Source organism: Haliaeetus albicilla, chromosome 18 (assembly GCF_947461875.1).
Source record: "Haliaeetus albicilla chromosome 18, bHalAlb1.1, whole genome shotgun sequence".
Taxonomy (NCBI): Eukaryota; Metazoa; Chordata; class Aves; order Accipitriformes; family Accipitridae; genus Haliaeetus; species Haliaeetus albicilla.
Window position 1 is genome coordinate 10,868,782 of NC_091500.1, and position 18,308 is coordinate 10,887,089.

Sequence of the window (18,308 nt, forward strand, 5' to 3'; positions counted from 1 at the left end):
GGGATGGTCTCGTGGTCCAAGCCCAGAAGAGGGAGCTGGGATCTCCTGTATTTCAGTTCCAGCTCTGACACAGGACATTTCCTTGGGTCTGGGCGAGGGTTTTCTCGTGGGCATTGAGCACTTGTACTGGTGTGGAGGAAAGTGTCTGTGCTTTACAGCACACAGCAAGTGAAGAGCAGCCCCCCAGCCTGGGCAGGGAAGCGTGTTCCTGGCAGGGGTATCCGGCCTTGGAAAAGTCAAGAACCGCTATGTTAAAACTAGAACATTCAAAATAGAAGGCTTAAGGTTAGCTCTACTGTTTCATCAAGCCGCATGAGAAAGGCCTCAGCCAATGCTATGCCCTTTCAGATGAGTGGAGACTGCAGATACCTTCATTAACAATAGGCTGTTCCATGAGCGTTTTTTTGGTTAAGCATAGGCAGGGTCCTAACTCTTGATTTCAGTGTTGCTGATTGTACAGGCGGTGAATCATTTTAGGTTTTCCTCCTTCACAGGAAGAAAATTAGGTGTTAGGAATGATGAATGCAAATCTTACTATAGAGCAGCTGCCTGAATTAAAACGTGAGCTTTCTAACCTAGCAGATAAGTCAAATTTTGTAGGCCAAAGCTATAGCATTCGTTGGTTTGGAGTTTGCAATAAAGTCTGCTCAGGAAGACTTTTGCACCCACTTAAAGACTCCACCATACGGTCTCCATTTCAAAACTATTGCCCTGACTCTTTTTTTCTTCTTGATGAAATGTAACAAATACCTTTTTTTAGTTTTATCTTTCTGCCATCTATCTCCTGTGTACTATAGCCTAAGAAGAAGAGGAAAGCCCAGTGCTCAGACAAGGAGGTGCCAAAAGATTTGCTTTCTGTGGAAAAAGACAAACTGCAAGAGGAGGAAGGTAACAAAAGATCTGGTTCTTCTGTTATCTGATTTATATTACCAAATAATAACATGGGATGAAATATTTCAAAAGGGAGGTCTTCTTTACTATTCTAGTGTTCTGCATTATTGGGTAGAATTGCCACTTTGAGAGTTAATTCTATTATCTGCTCCTTACTACGTGTAACTACACGGACAGGGACCATGTGCTTTCCTGCCACACTTCTCAGGTCCTTACCACATTCACAGGGATGGCAAATCTGCAGATGAGGAAGCATTTCTGAAGTGGTCAGAGGTCCACTGGGTAGCGGGTTCCTGTCTTCATGCTCTGACTTCAATCCTGCAGCCTCTGCCATGCTGACGCGCAGCTGAAGCTGCGGTCTTCCCCGGCAGCGTTTTTGCTGTGCCCATGATTGAGGCTGGTAAAGGCGCTGGGGTAGTATACAGCCAATTTCCAGCACACCCGTGGACAGAGCCAAGATCTTTGGTTGCAAGCAAATCTGCAGAGAAATCTGGCAGAGGCTAGCAAGGCTCAGGCAGCTAGAATTTCATTGGAAAATACATTGCATTCCATGAGCCCCTCTCCGCCTCCCCCCACCAAGGGTCATATTGAAAACAACAAATTCTAAGCTTTTCTGGGCTTAAAAGATTATAATGTGATTAGTGCGGTGGTGAGAGCTAGAGAAGCCCTCGCTGCTGTTGGACCAGAGTCCTCCCTGTGGGCTCTTGTGTCAGGAGCAGAACGCCTGCAAGGCTGCTGGAGGAGAAGGGGAAACAGCAGAGGCTTTTGTCAAACGGGTGTTTCGTTTTTTGAACAGATGAGCCAGCTGAACTGTTTCATGTGTTATTCAGGGATGCTTCCGAGAAAGGAAGTGTTTGTCTTAGTGAACCAGGGACTGTGTTTTTCCCTTTATTAACCATTTTTGCCAGTCCCTCCCCTGACTTCTTGGGTCACGGAGAGCATGGGTGGAAGCCGAACGTGGCCCCGTCGGTGTGAATGAATGTGTGTGGAAATCAGCTGCATGGCAGAGGGTCTCCACATTGCAGAATAAGTCATAGGGTATGCTCAGGGCTAGAGAAAGCCAGTAAACCGAAGCCTTGTTTGATGGTTAAGATTTTCAGGAATTTCTCTCACTGTCAGACGTACAAGGCGGCTGATGTTCTGTTGTGACATATTCCCTGAGGGAAAGGGGTGTCACATCAGGCTGACACAAATGACAGAAGAATATGTGCAGTTACATGAGTCAGGACACACGACAGACAGGTTCATGATGGGAATTTCTTATCTAACATGTTTCTGCAGAGACAGCAAGGGCTGCACGCAGGGAAGATGCTGCCCAAGACCAGGTAGCAGTCGCTGCCCTGATGCCACTTTTAGAGCCAGCATCCGAAACTATCATATAGCTATTTACCTTGGTGCTAAGCAATGAAGGCAGTAAAGGAAGTTTCTTGCTAACTTCAGCTGAACTGTGGTCTTTGTTGTAGGAGTTTGGCAGACCAAGATCAGCAGCCGAGAAAAGAGACACTTAAGGAAGGAAAGGCTGAAACGAAAAGGTAAATGTGGAGGCTCAGTTTACACACCTGATCCAGCTGGGCTTGTCACCCCTTCTCACTGCCCAGCATCTTTCTGTTTGCTCTATTCATCGTTTGGCAGCAAAATCTTTGCACCTATTTAGGCTGTTTACTTAGGAAAAGACAGCTTTGGGTGCTCTTACTCGGGATCTCGCCTTTACTCCAGGCTTTCACTAAAACACATAGTATTACCCATAGGACTTGGAAAGCAAATGTCTGTTAGATCTGAGATCTGCTAAAGGTTTGGTGTAATATGGATTAGTTACTTTTGCGTGACTTGATAGATGAAGTTTTCTGACAGTGGATATATAAAAACCTGTGTAATTTGCGCAGTTCCAAACAGGTTCTTTAATCCAGGCCTTCTCAGAGTAAACAGCTGTAAAAGGGTGATATACTCTTATCCTAATGAGATAAAATGAAACAATGCTTTGTGCTCACTTCACATTTTTCCTCTGGGGATTTCAAAGTGTCTGCCATGCACTTACACCTATATACATATCTACTAATTATGTTATTATAATCGCTGTATGAAAGCAGGTCATGGAATCAAGGCATTCGGAAATGTTTTAATTAGCTGTGATAAAATGATTAATATAATAGAGAAACCTGTAAGTTTAATATATTAGAGTAATTTAGAAGCTAAGATAGAAGTTTGGCGTTGGAAGACAGGTGGAAAAATGTGGGTGTTTGTGCACTGTCTGCAATAAGACTGTCTTAAAATGCTCTCAGATGCTCCACTAAAATTGAACATCAGGGTAAGTGAACAGCAAATTTTAATTTAAAAATATACAGACATTTTGGGACCACTTTATTATTTGGATTATATAGTTAAATATCAAGAGTTTGGATTATCAAGAGTTAAATATCTGCATGACAGTCTCTAAGGGCCTAAGGTGCTGAGGTCTCTACTTGCTCCCCAGCAAAGTACATGGGTCCACATTTGGCTTTATTCGTGTCAGTTGGCCCGTTGGTATCGGTGGTGCCAGCTGCACGTGCAGAAGGTTAACCACAGGTTAACCACGCGTGGTTTAACACTAAGCCCATGTAGGCGTTAAGTGCTTTGCTGGCCCAGAGCAGGAGAGCTCGGCAGACCAAGTCACAGCTGAAGCACCAGAAGTCCTTGGTGCGATCCTGGAGCCTGGGCTGTGCAGGGGGCTCAGCCAGGTGATCGTGGTGGTCCTGTTTAGTGTGGACATTTACAGAGCAGTGAAATGTGCTCTTCCAGGAAGAAGCCCTAACCCTGCTGAGCGCCGATTGCTGTTTCCTAGCAGGGAAGAAGCAGCAGTAGCAGCATTAGGGTGGGGTTGATGCCAGCAGCGGTCCCCTCCCCACCAGAGTCACAAGAAATTGAGTCCTAAAGTGCTTTGGGAGTCCTTTGGAACAATAGATGTTGGAAAAACTTGTCGTTATTTATAATATCCCTATGCCTGGCGCTGATTTCTCTAGCATCCTTGAACTACCAACATCCAAGAGGTTTGCTTTCTTTTTCCCTGGAGGTCCTGCTGTCCTCTTTCTCTCCCTTTACTGCTCTGGGTCCCCAGCTGGACGCTGGAGGCACTGAGCCACCCTTGCAGTCAGGGAGGGATGCCCAAGGCCTCTGCGGTTTGGCGTCATCTCCTGTGGGACTCATTGCTGGACTGTGTGGTGCCTTCCTTCTCACATGGCCTTCACGTTTGCTGCTTCAGTGTCCCATCCCAGGGGCACTGCTTTACTGTCATTGTATCTGAAAATAATTTCAGTTGGAGTATAGCCATTATGTCTGATGGGTTTAGATCAGGCTTTGCTGTGTTGTTTCCCCTGTACAAGCTCTTCATTGTAATTAAAAATAATGATGACCCCTGTGATATTGTTTATTCCCGAGAAGACCCCAGCAGAGCGTCCCTGGGTAGCTTGGCGGTTGAGCCAGCCTTTGACTGGGATGAGAAGGGAGCGGTGTGGCCACTTACAGAGGACACCAGTGGCAGTGGAAAAGGTGCTTTCGTTGCCAGGGCAGAGTGTGGGGCTGTGCTGAAGGCCTCAGGAGCCATACGGGAAGAACTGGCACCCTCCCGGTCAGAAGAGGATGTTTTCTCCAATGTAGGTGAGTGTCAACGTTAAGTGTTGCAGAGGGACAGCTTCATGAATTACTGTGTCCGGCAGAGTACAGCCCCACCGACATTGGTCCTGCGCACACACAGTTGTCCACCCCCTTTGAACTCTGCTAGCTGTCATTTATTTTCCAGCAATGTGAAAAGAGGGATCTTTATGGCAGGAATTTCTTCTGTGTTGCAGACTACCGGTTGGGTGCAAGTTGTTTTCTACCCGCAGGTATTTAGTGCTTGGTTCCTTTGCAACCAAAGCCTTTCCTTCCAAGGATGCTCACACATGGTCAGAGATAGCCTTCAGGGTATATCTGTGTGTTTCAAAGCAGTATGAGGCATGGTATTCCTAAATCAGTTTGGGTATTTGGCAGTTGGAAGTAGTCTGTTCATGTCAGTGCTGTGCTGTACCTACACAGTTTGCCCAGCTTTCCAGCTGATTCACCCCTTCTTTGTGTCCAGATAAGGTCATTTAGAGCTACTTTGGGTCTCAGTTGTGCTGTTGGGACATTCTCTGTGTAACATAAGCTGGAGGTGGGAAACTTGTGTCTCTAAAACCTCAGACACCTTTAAAGCAGTGAAGGGATGGACTGCCAGGCCATTAGGCTACAGATTAGGAGATGCTGATATCAGCTCTCTCACTGGTATTTGATGACTTTTCGTTTCCATCATGGTTTAATTTTTATGGCAAAATTATGTCTCACATTGTATTTCTACTGTGGGTGATACTGTAGATTCTAGAGAAATACCAATAATTAATAACTATGTGGTAAATGGACTTTATGTCTTTCTTTATATCTCTCCTCTGACTTCTTGCGGGGGGTGGGAGAGTTACGAGTTAAAAGTTAAAGTGGTTAATACTGTTTTTTGGTTAATTTTCAAAGGATTTGATTTTCATTACAATCTCACTGATTAATTGAGCTTTATGGCTGGATTGATTGGTATATAAGGCCATATGATGACTCACCTTCAGTAGCAGTAATCCAGTACTCTGATGATTCGGAAAATGGTCTTAGGTTGCCCTTACATGAGTTGCTTTCTCTGCTAGAGTCGGGTTTTTTCAAAGTATAGGGTTGATGGGGGGAGGATGCTAGTACCATTTTTTACTTAATGCTTTCAAAAGGCCAAATTCCAAGCTGATACATCATGACAACTTCTGCCAGTTGTACATAAAGGGGACATCGGTTCAGATAAGTGAGGAGTTTGATTAAGCCCAGAGAATTGCCGTGCCGGTGTGACGTGCACTTTGAAGGGCTGAGAAGGTGTACAAGGTGACTAGGCTGGACTCTTGCTGTCCATACAAGATAATTTCTCCTTGCTTGATCCTTCTCCAGCAACAGCAGTGGCTGCAGGCTTGGGATGGAGAGAACATGGAAGGGCTGTAATGAGATTGGGAGCGTCAGGTAGGAATTGCAGTCGCCAGCTGTGAATGTGAGATCACATTTTGGGTTACTGTTTGTTTGCATTTTAAATGCAGGAACATGGGATATTGCAGAAGTAAAATCCTGTCCTGTGACCTTTGGGACGTTATCAGAGCTGTCCAGGGAGTTAGGTGAGTGGCCTCTTTTTGGACTTCTATCTGAATTCTTCTATCGCTTTCTTAGATGCTTGGCTTAAAAGTACTCTCATTGCTTATGTATGGGTCTTTTCCCTTGGAGCCATTTCATTAGTCACTCTCCCTTGTAGAGCTTGCTTGCATCTGCAATCCAGTGCACGAGCATTTTAAGGAGTGACATGAGAATGTTCTACTGAGTGCTTTCCAAACTCGTGTCTCATCATGGAATAAATAAAAAAAAAAATTACCTCCCCAGCAAATTCTTTCTCTGTTAGGTTTACTCGCACAGAAGGTTTCTGTTGTGTTCTGATGACCAACAAATTCAGAGAATTTCAGACCGAGGGAGGGAGCAAATGCCCAGGTTGGAGAGGCCCTGTTAGAGGCTGCCTGGCCAGCAGCTTCCTCTCCAGCACAGCAAGGGATTTTCGGCTTGAGCCTCTCCATGCAAGGCCTTGAGAAGGATGGAGCATCTTCTGGTTTTGCATTAATCTTGAGCCTCGTTTCTGGCTTCCACTTTGCCTCTCTGCAACTGTCTGTCCTTCTCACTGCCTGGCTCTAAGCACTGAATTTTTTAGAGATGCTAAAGGCAAGCATAGATACATATAGATAGACATCCGTGCACAAAACAGCATGTGCCAGAACACTGAAATTAGCTTCTAAAGCCAGACATGGTAGTCAATATAATAAATGCCATATTTTATCATCTATTTTCCAACGCTGCATCAGTGGATTCAAGCAGTTCCTAATGTACAATTACTCAACAGGGAGAAATATTTGTTAACATCTGCATTTATGCAATAAAAAAACAAGCCGATAGGGAGCAAAACTGCATAAACAAAGGAGTTCTTTTGGTGAAAGGAAGAAAGGAAAAATCAGAGATGGGAAAAACCCCCTGCTGTATGAAAGAAATTAAGAAAACACTAGTCTGTTATGTACAGACCTTAGAAAGGGGCTAAAGGGATTCATTCAGGGAGGCATGTGAATCCTACCAGTCGCTTTAGTTGTTGAAAATAATCATAAAAAAAACTTTAACTCTTCTTTTTCCTCCAGCAGCTCTCTCTCACATGTCCTCTTTCTTAGACTAATTCATTTGGTAATTATGGATTTCTGTTAGAATGAGCAGAAACCTTCTCACTGAAGGCAGTGGGAGTTGGAGCTGGATACACTGGATGCAGCTTTTGTTCTGCAGGAACTATAGCTCCCTTCTTACGTCCCCGGCAGAGATGTGTCAAAAGTTTACATCTCTGAATATTGTTAGTGTAGCCACTCCTGAGTGGGTTGTTTCTCACGACTTATGCATGTAGTGTCCTCGTCCAGCCTTTGTTAATAAATCCACTGTGATGAGCAGCATAGATTAATGTGTGGCTTAAATTACATAACATCCAGGCATCGTGACGTAGTGAGCAGATAAAGGCATGCTTAATTGGTTTTAATAATGTGAGTATACCTATGTGATTATCTTTTAGGTTGGGGGTTTTTGGTTGTTTTCATTTTTAAAAAAGACGCTTTCCTGTATGCAGATAATGTGAAGAGTAAATCATCTGAGGACAGTCCTTCCAGATGCTGTTGGCACACCAGCTCGACTTTCCTCCCCGCAGACGATGCGTGGCAGGGACAGGGTACGTCTCTTTGCTCTTTTTTCTATTGAAAGACAAGTAAGTGTACCAATGCTGATACCCTTTCAGTCTGTTTCCTAAGCCTCAAAAGTCAGGGTCCGCTTCCCAAGTGGCTCATTCGCACAGGACTGGTACAGTAAGGGAGAAATTCAGTTTGGGTCTGGTTTTGTGCCAGTGCCCAGAGCTACTGTGAGCTCGGTGAGAGCAGCAGGTGCCCGGCGTGGGACCCTTGAGAAGGGCGAGAACGTGCATTTTATTTATGTATTTACTTAGAAGGTAACAAAAAAGGGTTGCGGTAGGTACAGTCTTGTTCGGTGCGTACGTACTGCTGTGCAAAGTGTAATTAGAGTTTCTGGGTGGCAAGACCAGCTGTAGGGAGGCTGTCTGAAGGCTCTGGTAGCCCCGCGTCCTCGCTCCAGCAGTTGCACATAGCTGCTGCTGGCAGATAAGCAGAGGAACAAGGCAAGCACAGGGCGATCCTCCCCTCGTGTCCCTCCCCACACCCAGCAGAGTGGGTCAGGGACTTCCTGAGCCCGAGGCAACAGCACGGGCTCTGTGCTTCCAAAAACCCCCACATGTTAGCAATCATCTCAGATTACCAAATTTGTGAAACGAATTCAAAGTCGGGTTTGGTTTTCATAACCGAAGCATTGTGTTTCGCTCCCTCCCACCGTTGGGTGGGGAAGGTGGGGCTGGGCGGCCTCTTTCCCCGCAGCCCCCAGCCCGGGCTCGGTGGGGTGGCCAGGGAGGAGCCGCGGGGAGGACTGGGCGCTGCTAGAGCACAGGGTACCTCTGCCAAAACTTAAAATTTCCTCTGTAATACCCACAACCCAGATGCAGAATCCAACTCCAGTGGACTGTAGCAATCGGGGATTTCAGTCTTTTTATGACTGGTAATGTTTTTTTTTACTTTTAAAGGCTGCTTGAAAGGCCAGCGTGGGTCCTGAGTGGCTGGAATAATTTGGCATGAACAGTGTGGCCTTTTCTCTTGACCTTTATGGTCAGGATTGAGTGAAGTATCTATTTATACCCCCGTTGTTGGGAGGCCTTACCCTGCTCTTGCAGGAATGATGGCTGACAAGCCAAGCAGACCCCTTCTTGCTCTAGCTGTTCTGATTGCCTTAACTACAGGAGAGCCCAGAGAGGCTGAATGCATTGCGGAGAAAAGGCTGCGGTTGTCTCGCTTCTCTGCCCAGCGGTAACTGAGACTTTGCAGCAGACGCATCAGTTTGGCCATCAGAGGGTTTTATAAATAGCATGGTTTGCTTTAAAGAAAAAAAAAACCAACCCGAAAAATCCCCCAAAAACCCAACCCCAAGCGCTCCCTTCCCTTAGTGCTGTTAGTTTACCCCCACGTTGCTGCTGGTGAGCACCCGGCCATTTGCAACTGGTGAGCCCAGGCTCGCTGGTGCAGGAAGGAGGGAGGAAACGTAGGTAGCTCTTCAGCAGCGTTTCCTCGCGTTGCATTTAGCACATGTCACCCTTGGCACGCTGATCTGCAGTTGCAAAGCCAGGCAGAGCTCTGCTTTTTCAGTGCCGTGTCTGTCTGAGAGCAGAACAGACAGGAGCAAATTCAGCAGCTTGTTCTTGCAAACATTGGAGCAGAAGCATTTTGATTGAAAGCAGAAATGGAAGGATTTCTGCCTGCCTTACAGCTTGCTTCTTAGCAGTAGTAGTTTTTTTCCTTTGAATCATGAGCCTTGATAGCGACGCAGAAGGGAGTGTCACGAACATGTATTCCCTGAATTTAGGTGAGGTAATGGTTGGCATTAAGGTCTGCGCTGCAGGCAAAATGAGCTCTTTGACAGTTAAACAAGGCCTGTTAGCTCTTGCAGGCCTGTGAACTAAAAAAAATGCCATTCATAACCTGAATATGAGCTGGGGTCATTTTATCAAATCCAGATCAGTACATTTAATGAGTCTCTTTGTTTCGTGCTGGGCTGGTACAGAGGAAGGAGCTGGATGCTGGACTCCTGCCTCTGCCCCGGCTCGCGGAGCAGACTTGGCCAGCTCCCCGCTCTTCATCAGGTTATCTTTTTGTGAAGTACCGGTAATAATAACAGCCTAACTCACAAAAGGTTTGAGCTTAAGTGTTGTTGCAACGGAAAGCATATACAGATAGAGGGAGAGAGGGAGTTAGCAGTTAGGGAACTGAGTGGTCGCTGTGATATGGGAGTGTTTAAAAGACTGATAAATCAGGCTGGTTTTGTTGTTTAACAACACACTGCTAGGTTGACATTCATTCATGGTACATGTTGCCGATGGTTAATTCTTAATCGTTGTCACATCAGGGGCGCTGCGCCCTGTTCTGGGCTCGCCAGTCCAAGATGGGCATGGGCATACTGGAGCGGGTCCAGCAGAGTCCATCCCTGTGTGTGAACACCCGATGGGGTGGTTGCCTCTGCTCTGCCCAGAGAGTGGGCAAGAGGCAACGGGTATGAAGTACAGGACATTTCCACGTATGCATAAGAAAAAGCTTTTTTTTTATGGCGAGGGTGGTCAGGCAGCAGAACAGGTTGCCCAGAGAGGTTGCGGAGTCTCCACCCTTGGAGATACTCAAAACCTGGATGGCTACATCCCTGAGCAACCTGCTGTAGCTGAGCCTGCTGTGAGCAGCGAGGTGGGACCAGAGGATCTCCAGAGGCCCCTTCCAACCTCAGCGATTCTGTAATCCTCGTGCTGTCATCAGTCATTGTCTCTGCTTATTCAAACAATTAGTCCTTAGCAATCTAAGCCTTCCTTAGCTAGGGGTATGCAGTGTCTTGGGAGCTGAAGCCACATGGTTAGCACTGATGGCTGCAGTCCCTGCAGTCCCACCAGGAGGCTGAGGTGGCCAGGACTCTTCCGTGAGGGAAGGGGGCCCCGAAGTGGGCAACTTCTTTCATCTTCAGTTTTCCCTGCTCATTAGTGTTTGCATACTTTTCATCCCTGCCAAGAAGAGAAGAGAAAGGGGAATGAATCTCTTCTGCTCCTGGCATAATTCACTTTATTTTCGAGCCTGGGAACTGCTTTGGTTTTGCCAGGCACCTTTCTCACCTGTTCTGCAGGGTTGTGGAGCTCCTGGGGGACTGAGGTGGGTTGCAAGCAAGAACCTGGCTGGAAAATGGCATTTAATAGCACTGCTTTTGTAAAAATGAACAGCGAGTATTACCAGGATGTTGGGCTATAGATGCACTGGGAGAGATCACCTCCATTAGTGCTAAACCCACCAGGGGAGCAGGAGTACTTGCTGCTGCACGGCAGGTTCTTTTTTTGTGTTCATGGTTTTCTCCTGCTGAAGGAATTACTGGCTGGTTTTAGCCTGTGCGAGAATTTATGACCCAAGGAGAACCAGTTGCTGATTTAAAAATATTAGAGAATATTCAAAGTTTAAAGCCATTCCAGGAGATGTCACTGTCGAAGGGAAATACACTACACAAAAGGAGAGGTTTTAAAACAGAGCTCTAGGATAAGTACATTTAATCCGATTTTCCCATCAAATCCAGCAAATTGTAAAGAATCTTATATTGCACTGAATTTTACTCTGAGTTTATTTTAAACACCCCTGGGACATAATGCTTTAGGAAAAGTAATTCTGAGACGAGGCAGAGTCACCACTGCCTGGCCAAGCTTCCTACCTACCCGCATGACGAGGGCGAAGCGTGAAGGTAAGCCCACTGCAGGAAGTTAGCCATTAAAACTATTTTAATGCTTAAAAAGAAGTACATAAATGTACTTTTTGAGAGATCGGAAGTTAAATAAGTGAAAACAACAGTCGTGGTTTCCAGTGTGTCTTCTGTAAGTTACAGTCCGTTTTGCTTGCGCACCCACGAGAGCATCCCTCGGCAGAGCTGCTGCCGTGCAGCTCAGGAGGGACTGTCATTCCTCAAGTCTCAGTGCCATTTCACCAGTCCCTGCGTCATGCTGTGTACCTTCCCGGTAGCCAGAATTTACCTCCTCTCTAGCAGCAGCAGCATGGTTTTGCCTTTATTTTTTGCTGCCACGGCACACTTGTGGTATATCAGCGCAGAGGCAGAATGCGCACCGCATGGGCTGAGGAGCTGGGACTTGCTGTGTCCTCACCCCGATGCACCTTGTAGCATAGGTGCGGGGTGGGGAGTGCAGGCTGGTATTGCCTGCAACCACGACAGCTGAATCCTCCAGAGTTTGTGAGCCAGACCCTCAGGTAACCTAACAGGGGAGAAGCAGCAGAAGCTTTTCGGTGGTGGTATCCCATGCTGCAGCTTACACAAACTGTTCTTCAGACATCCAACTCATTCATGTATATTGCGCACCTCTCAAATCTAGATGCATTCATTTGCCTAAAATACTTAGACTGGAATTTTGTTGGGGAATGCATTCAAAAATACTTTTTCCTATCCCTTTTGAAGAAGGAAAGAAATAGTGTCTATGTACAGGGCATGGATTTTAAACTGAGAAACTTGAGCAGTGTTTATAATCGTGTTTATAACATTTGGCAGCAAACTGGACAGAGCAACTTTTTGGAAACAGTTTTCTTTTATCATCCCCAGCATGCTTTTGGTTTTGGCCCTGCTTCAACTAGAAGTTTTTCCATCCAGCTTGGGATTTTTTTGTATTTGTTTTTATTTTAAGAGACGTGATCAGCTAAGAGTTATTATTATATGTTGTGTTTTCAAAGTCTTTCTCCCTGTTAGGATAAGACTTAAGATTGTTACATTCAAACCATTAAAAAATAATCAAGTCGTCCTTTCAACATCTTATGCTGATTTATCTGCTATTTTGCACCTCATTCAGTCTGGGCAAAGGAATTAGACTTGTCTGTTTTGCCTTCTTGCCTGAGGATCATTTGCCAGTGCTTTGTGGAGAGGCAGCTGAGGGCTTGCAGCCAGATTTTCAAAGGTACCAGATGCTGGCAGATACAGAAACCCAAAATATTTTCAAAAGTTTTTTGCCTAGCCCCCATGAATTGATCAGAACTGAGGCAGGGTGAGTGTTATCTATTTCATGCATATTTAGAGTTGCATGTTAGGGAGCTTTGGAAATCTATGCCGTGATGGTGCCTTTCTGGCTTACATTCAAGAAAAGAAAATGGAAAAGGAAGATGAAGTCCAGAATGCACTTGGTTCTATTTTTTATAGGAAAGAAAATGCCAGTGAGAGCATTAACAAATGCACAAATCCTTTGCTAATATTACTCTTCCATACAAATAATTGCCCTGAGGATGGTGTGTTGCAGTGAGTGGAAGAGCCTGCTGTGTCTGCCAATGTTTCTGGATATGCCTGAATCCTTCTCCATGAAATTAAAAGAAAATGTTTGACAAGCCATGCTATTAGTTTTGTACGGCTTGTTTTCCTGAAGCGCAGGCTGGAAGGGCTTTTGTTTCGGTATGTGTTTTTCTGCCCTTCTTTAATTTTCCTCCTGTCCTGAAGAGTGCAGTCACTAATTGTGAATTAGCAGTCAACGTATACTTTTTTAAATACGTTTAAGACGTATGCGCATACATGCACACCCAGACATCCCATTGGCAAGCTGGAAGATGACAGATATTCTCTGCAGCGTTTGTGTTACTAGTGTGAACCTGGGAAGTAGTATGGATTTGAACATAACTCACTCATATGTTTGTCCTACTAGATGATCCTTCAGCAATTGACCTAGATTCTGACTGGAAGGCTCCCACGGAAGAGTGGGGAAACTGGACAGGAGATGAGGGGCATCAGACGGGGGACGAAAAGGAGAAGGTGAGGCAGTGGCATTGATGACCAAGGGAGACCTGCTCCACTGGGGTCAGCCAGACTGGGGTGTCCAGGCCAGCCCTAGAGCCGGGCTCCTCCGGTCAGGAGGGCTGTCTCACACTGGGAGGAGGCACTTGGTGTGGTCACTCCCCTGAGTGGCCTTTCTGAGAAGCTGGAGCTGGGGGACACACTTGCAGGACGTGTGAGATGGGTTAGGGTAGCTGGCTGGTTCTGGGAAATCATGATCCGGACGGCATTGCTGTCCTGAGCAGCAAACATCAGGCGTTTGCCACCCTGCGGGAATGAACTCTTTCTACTGCTGCTGACCTTCCCGAATACCTGGGACTTAAAAGACGTGTACAGAGTCCACAGCTGACACCAGCCTTCACACCTTCCCAGGCGATTGGGATGTATTTAAGTGAGAGGGTTTGCTGACAGTGCTACAGTCGTAGCTTAGGTGGAGAGGTAGAAGCAGAAGGCTTGCTGTTTAAATGCTTTCTAGAAGCCCAGGGAAATGTCCCTCTTTGGCAGCAGTGGGAAAGAGCATGCTGAGCTTTTTGCTTAAGCTGAGATGTGTACCTTATCCAGAGAAATGCCCTGCTCGTATGCTGTCAGCACACACTCTTGGAGGTAATCAGTTTTCCTGAAAAAAACAGGAATCAGACGTCCCAGACCTCCTCTTATAAAATCTCTGATGATTTCAGGATTTGCCAAAAGGCAAAGCAGGCATTCATTTCTGCCTTTCCGGACTCGAAAGCAAAACACAGGAGAAGAAGAAGAAAATTGAAGTGAAGGAAGCAAGGGGTGGAGCTGGACTGAGGCATGTGAGTATTTTGTATTCCCAGAGTAGCGTCTGGTTTTCCAAGAGCAGAGGGGGATGTCTTCTCCATTAGGATGATGTGACCTAAGGGGGGCTTTTCTTCCTCTCCATCTTCTGGCTTCCTCTTCTCTTTTCTTTTCTCCCTGCCCTCCCATAAAAGAAGGGTGAGCACAATGACCAGTGGGTTTTTGCAACACAGTATTCCCTAACATACTTACAAAACAGTTTGATTTTGCAATGCAGAGAGGAGCAGATGGCTTTAATCATGGAAGAAAAAATGCTTTCTCAGGCAGATGCACTCCAAGTTTAGTGTACAACTGGGCTGTGTTTTATCTATGGCAGAAGGTCACCTGGAGATATTAACAGTAATGCAAAGGCGGTTCCCAAAAGCCAGTGTGAAGATAAAGAGAGACCAATGTTGTACCAGTGAAAAGCTTATTGAGAGGAAAATGTCTCAGAGTGCAACAGACAAAGGCTGTGGAAAATGTCAGCTCATTTGGGATGGGAAGTACAAAGGAACAGAGTGTTGACTGGGTTTTGGACCAGTCCTTGGCTGCGATATCCTTGCTGCTCAGTGAAATGAGGAAAGGGCAGGGGGGGCACCCCCCAAAATGTCCTAATTGTTTTTTTAGCAATATGTTGCTCTGGACTCATACAGCTGTGTAGTATTATTTGTCTTCCCCTCAGACCCACTGTGGTCTCTCCTGATCCTTGGGACAATTGTGCTCCCTGAACTTCTAATGCTTCCATTTTAAGGGAAAAGCTTTTAACTAACTCATTGACCACAATCCTTCCAATGGTCATTAGGACAGCCCATGAGTCACCAGAGTGCTGCCAGGCCTCTCTCTCTCTTGCACATCCAATTAGTTGCTTTAGCTTTGTATGTACCTTAATAAATAATCTTAATAGTGCTGTGGACTGTGGTCATTTAGCAGTCACTGGGCACATCTTAGTCTTCAGTCTTACTATACAATTACAGCACTTACACCTCAATATATCTTGCTGTTCTTCTATTCATGGGGGAAAACAAGAGGAAAGATGGTAGTGAAAGGCAATTTCAATACTTTAATCCTTTCTAAAACAAATAAACAGGAGGTAGGTAGATGACATAGCAGAATATTCTAACCATTTAAAAACTAATTTGTCCTGCAGTTTCTTCAAAGACTCTAATTCCCTCCAATAATGACATTTTCTCTCATATTTTGTACTTGCATATGCTTCGTTTAACTCATATGCTTAGTGAAGCATATTGTTTCAATTAAGCCCCAGCAAGGTTTGGAAACAAGAATGGAAGAAGGCCCAAGGGACTTGATATCTACAAAACATAGCAGTGATGCAGTCTGTGCTTCCTTCAGAAAATCCTTGGATGTTGCTAATAATTCACCCAATAACAGTAAGTGATTGGTTTTGCACATCTGATGAATTTTGGTTTCAGAATAATGCGTAATCTGAGAAGTGTTCACAAATGCATTTTTAAGTGAATACGCAAAATGCTTCTCCTTTAGCTGTACATGTTAATTCTTAGAGAGGCTCTGTTCTATTTTTTTCTGTGACACATAGCTGTTCCTGCTCCTGCCAGAGCTAATGAGCAAAACTGCTATTGCATTTAGTGGGAGTAATTTTTGCACAGCACTTTTAAATGTGAAGCGAAAGCAAATGTATGTGTGAGTCAGAGCCCACTAAAAACATACAGAGCTCTCCCCATGACTTTGGATTACCCTTGTAAGTAGGTGGCTCTTGTAAAACACATCTAAGAACCCCAAAATACCCTTCTTCAGGCGAAAAGCCAACACTTCCCAGGGACGTGATTGCACATGGAAGGTTTGTGCACTGGCCCCTGTTGTTTGTGTGGCAGATGTACCTGGAAAAAAGGAGAGGAGGAAGAGGAAGAAAATGAAGAAAGAGACTTGAGGGAGCTGCGCAGCTGCCAGAGCAACAACCCAATGGGGCAGGCATGCCGATGAGCTGCAAGGATTCTGCTTTCTGCGATGCCGCGCTGAGCCCAACGGAAAGAGAGGCTCTAGGAGACCTCCCAGCAAGAGGAAGAGAAGAGGAGCAGTGAGCCAGAGAGCGTGAGTGTGTGAGAAAACGGAGAGAATGAGCACGCTGTGCACAGGAGGTGGCATTGAACCAGTGTGGCTGTTCATTACAAACTGCTGCCCTTGATTAAAAGCTGTTGAATGGGTTTTGACTGGTCGCATTAAGTCCTTTCAGTTTTTCACTGTCATGTTGTTTGTCAACTTGTAATGTTATATGCCATTGTAGAAATGGTCGGGACGTACCTGACCGTGATTGTACTTCATTTCCACGGAGGGTCCACCAGCTAGTCTGGTCTCCTCTGGCATTTTTGCAGAGGTGCTCTTCAACAGGCTAGTAATGTACAGAAGGAAGCATTGTTCAGAGACAAAGGGAGAATAACATGGATCGTTCTCAAACCTCCTAAATCTTTTAAATCCTTGTTGGCTGCTACAGTCAGCTTTTTGCCTCATACCCTGACATACAAGTATAAACTTTTCACCCACGTCAGGCTAGCTTGCTCCACAAGGGAAAATTTCTAAAGGAGGTTTTAAACTTATTTGGAAAGATGGTCTAAACCCTTTTTTTCTCCTCAGATTTCATGGTCGGCTGAAGTTTAAAGTCTGTATGTCCAAAGCATGTTGCATTTGTACTTATAGTAGACTGAGGTAACTTTTTGAAATCATTCTTCTTAATCTGATGTTTGGAAGTTTTTATCATTTTGTTACTTAAATATTCTAATATAAACTAAATTTGTGGCCAGAATTTTTTACAATGTCGTTTTAGTATTTATTGAAGAGTCTGTATTTCTCATTGTCAGAGGGCTTATAGTATGGAGGAGGGAATGTGTTGCAATTGAATAGTGTGTTTTATAAATATTGCTGAGCTGACACCACTAAAAGCTGAAGCCCTTTATCCCTAGAGGAGCCGCAGATTTAGCGGTAGCTGTGAGGGTTTCTTCGGATGGTCCTGAGACTGTGCCTCCACCTGACCCATCCTAGGAGTGCTGCCTCAAAGGATGAGACAGTGATTGTCAAATCTTCATCTGCATTCGACTTTGTGTCTTTGGAGATTGTGTGGGAAGATTATGTTATTAATGCATGTTAAACGTATGCACGGTCCGTTTGTAGGCATTGGGCTGATGCTGTGAAACTCATTTCACATTTCACGTAGGACACTGAGTAACCAGGGATGTTTGTTAATGGTGTTAAAGCTCTACAGCAGCACTCCTGTTTGCATCAGGGAGCCAGAGGAGAGCTCTGTGCTTCTGCCATCACAGCCACCCAGTCCCTGATGCTGGCTTGTCTGAGCTTTACCTGCAGCTCAATACTTCTACCTGATAGCCTTCATCTGTTGCATACCTGTCAAAGCAGCTATATCCTTCAGAAAAGCAATTAATTGCAGCAATGTATTTGTGTTTGGAGTTTAGCTACTGTATGTTAAAGGGCAGTTCTCTTGTGCTGTGATTTTGGGGGTAGCTAGCTGTACAGTGTGCCCTGAAATGTAGCACAGCAGGATTGTTTCAAACAGACAGGTGAGGGGTAATCTTAATTGTTACCACTTAGCAGCCCATTCTCTAGAATCTGCACATCTTGGTGTTTGTGTCTCAGTATAGGGGAAATACAGGCAGTTTATGAATGGACTCAACAGACCAACCAGCTTTTATCTGGAAAGTAACTGGTTTGGAGCAGATGCATAACAAGAAAATACATGGCCTCACTGGAGAAACAAGTACAGCAAGTTCAAAGATTTAGACCATGTGTTAATGGGTATGTGGGTAATGAGTAAAGTTCTGCTATCTCTGAAGCCAATGGAAAACATTCATTGACCTCATTGGGGCCAGGATGTTGCCCAAGGTCTTTGTTTAGCATTGAAGATAACCTCTGTCATCCAAAAAAAAAAAAAGAAGAATGAAAGAGATGATGGAGAAGCCCACAAGATTGGTAGACTCCAGATTGTTTCTGCTTTTTTCTCTATATCTGCTTGGAAACTTTTTGATGTCTGTGTAATTATGTTTTATTTCAACATGTTACAGTATTTCAAATGTTCATTGTTTTTATAATTAAAAAATCAAAACTTTTTGCCCAAA

General features: G+C 45.1%; 1 protein-coding gene across 9 annotated transcripts in view; it reads left to right on the forward strand.

Annotated features, from left to right (window-relative positions):
• Nucleotides 1-18,308, forward strand: part of LOC138689703 (protein LYRIC-like) — a 29,001-nt gene extending 10,693 nt beyond the window's left edge. For 2 of the 9 annotated variants that reach the window (XM_069805720.1, XM_069805728.1), the window contains exons 3-12: nucleotides 798-888; nucleotides 2,355-2,423; nucleotides 4,306-4,521; nucleotides 5,997-6,071; nucleotides 7,595-7,693; nucleotides 13,283-13,389; nucleotides 14,088-14,218; nucleotides 15,235-15,298; nucleotides 15,467-15,596; nucleotides 15,982-18,308. In XM_069805720.1, the coding sequence (XP_069661821.1) occupies nucleotides 798-888; nucleotides 2,355-2,423; nucleotides 4,306-4,521; nucleotides 5,997-6,071; nucleotides 7,595-7,693; nucleotides 13,283-13,389; nucleotides 14,088-14,218; nucleotides 15,235-15,298; nucleotides 15,467-15,596; nucleotides 15,982-16,100 (1,101 nt within the window). In that variant the 3' untranslated portion in view covers nucleotides 16,101-18,308. The other 7 variants (XM_069805722.1, XM_069805721.1, XR_011328603.1 and 4 more) reach the window with 7 other exon arrangements.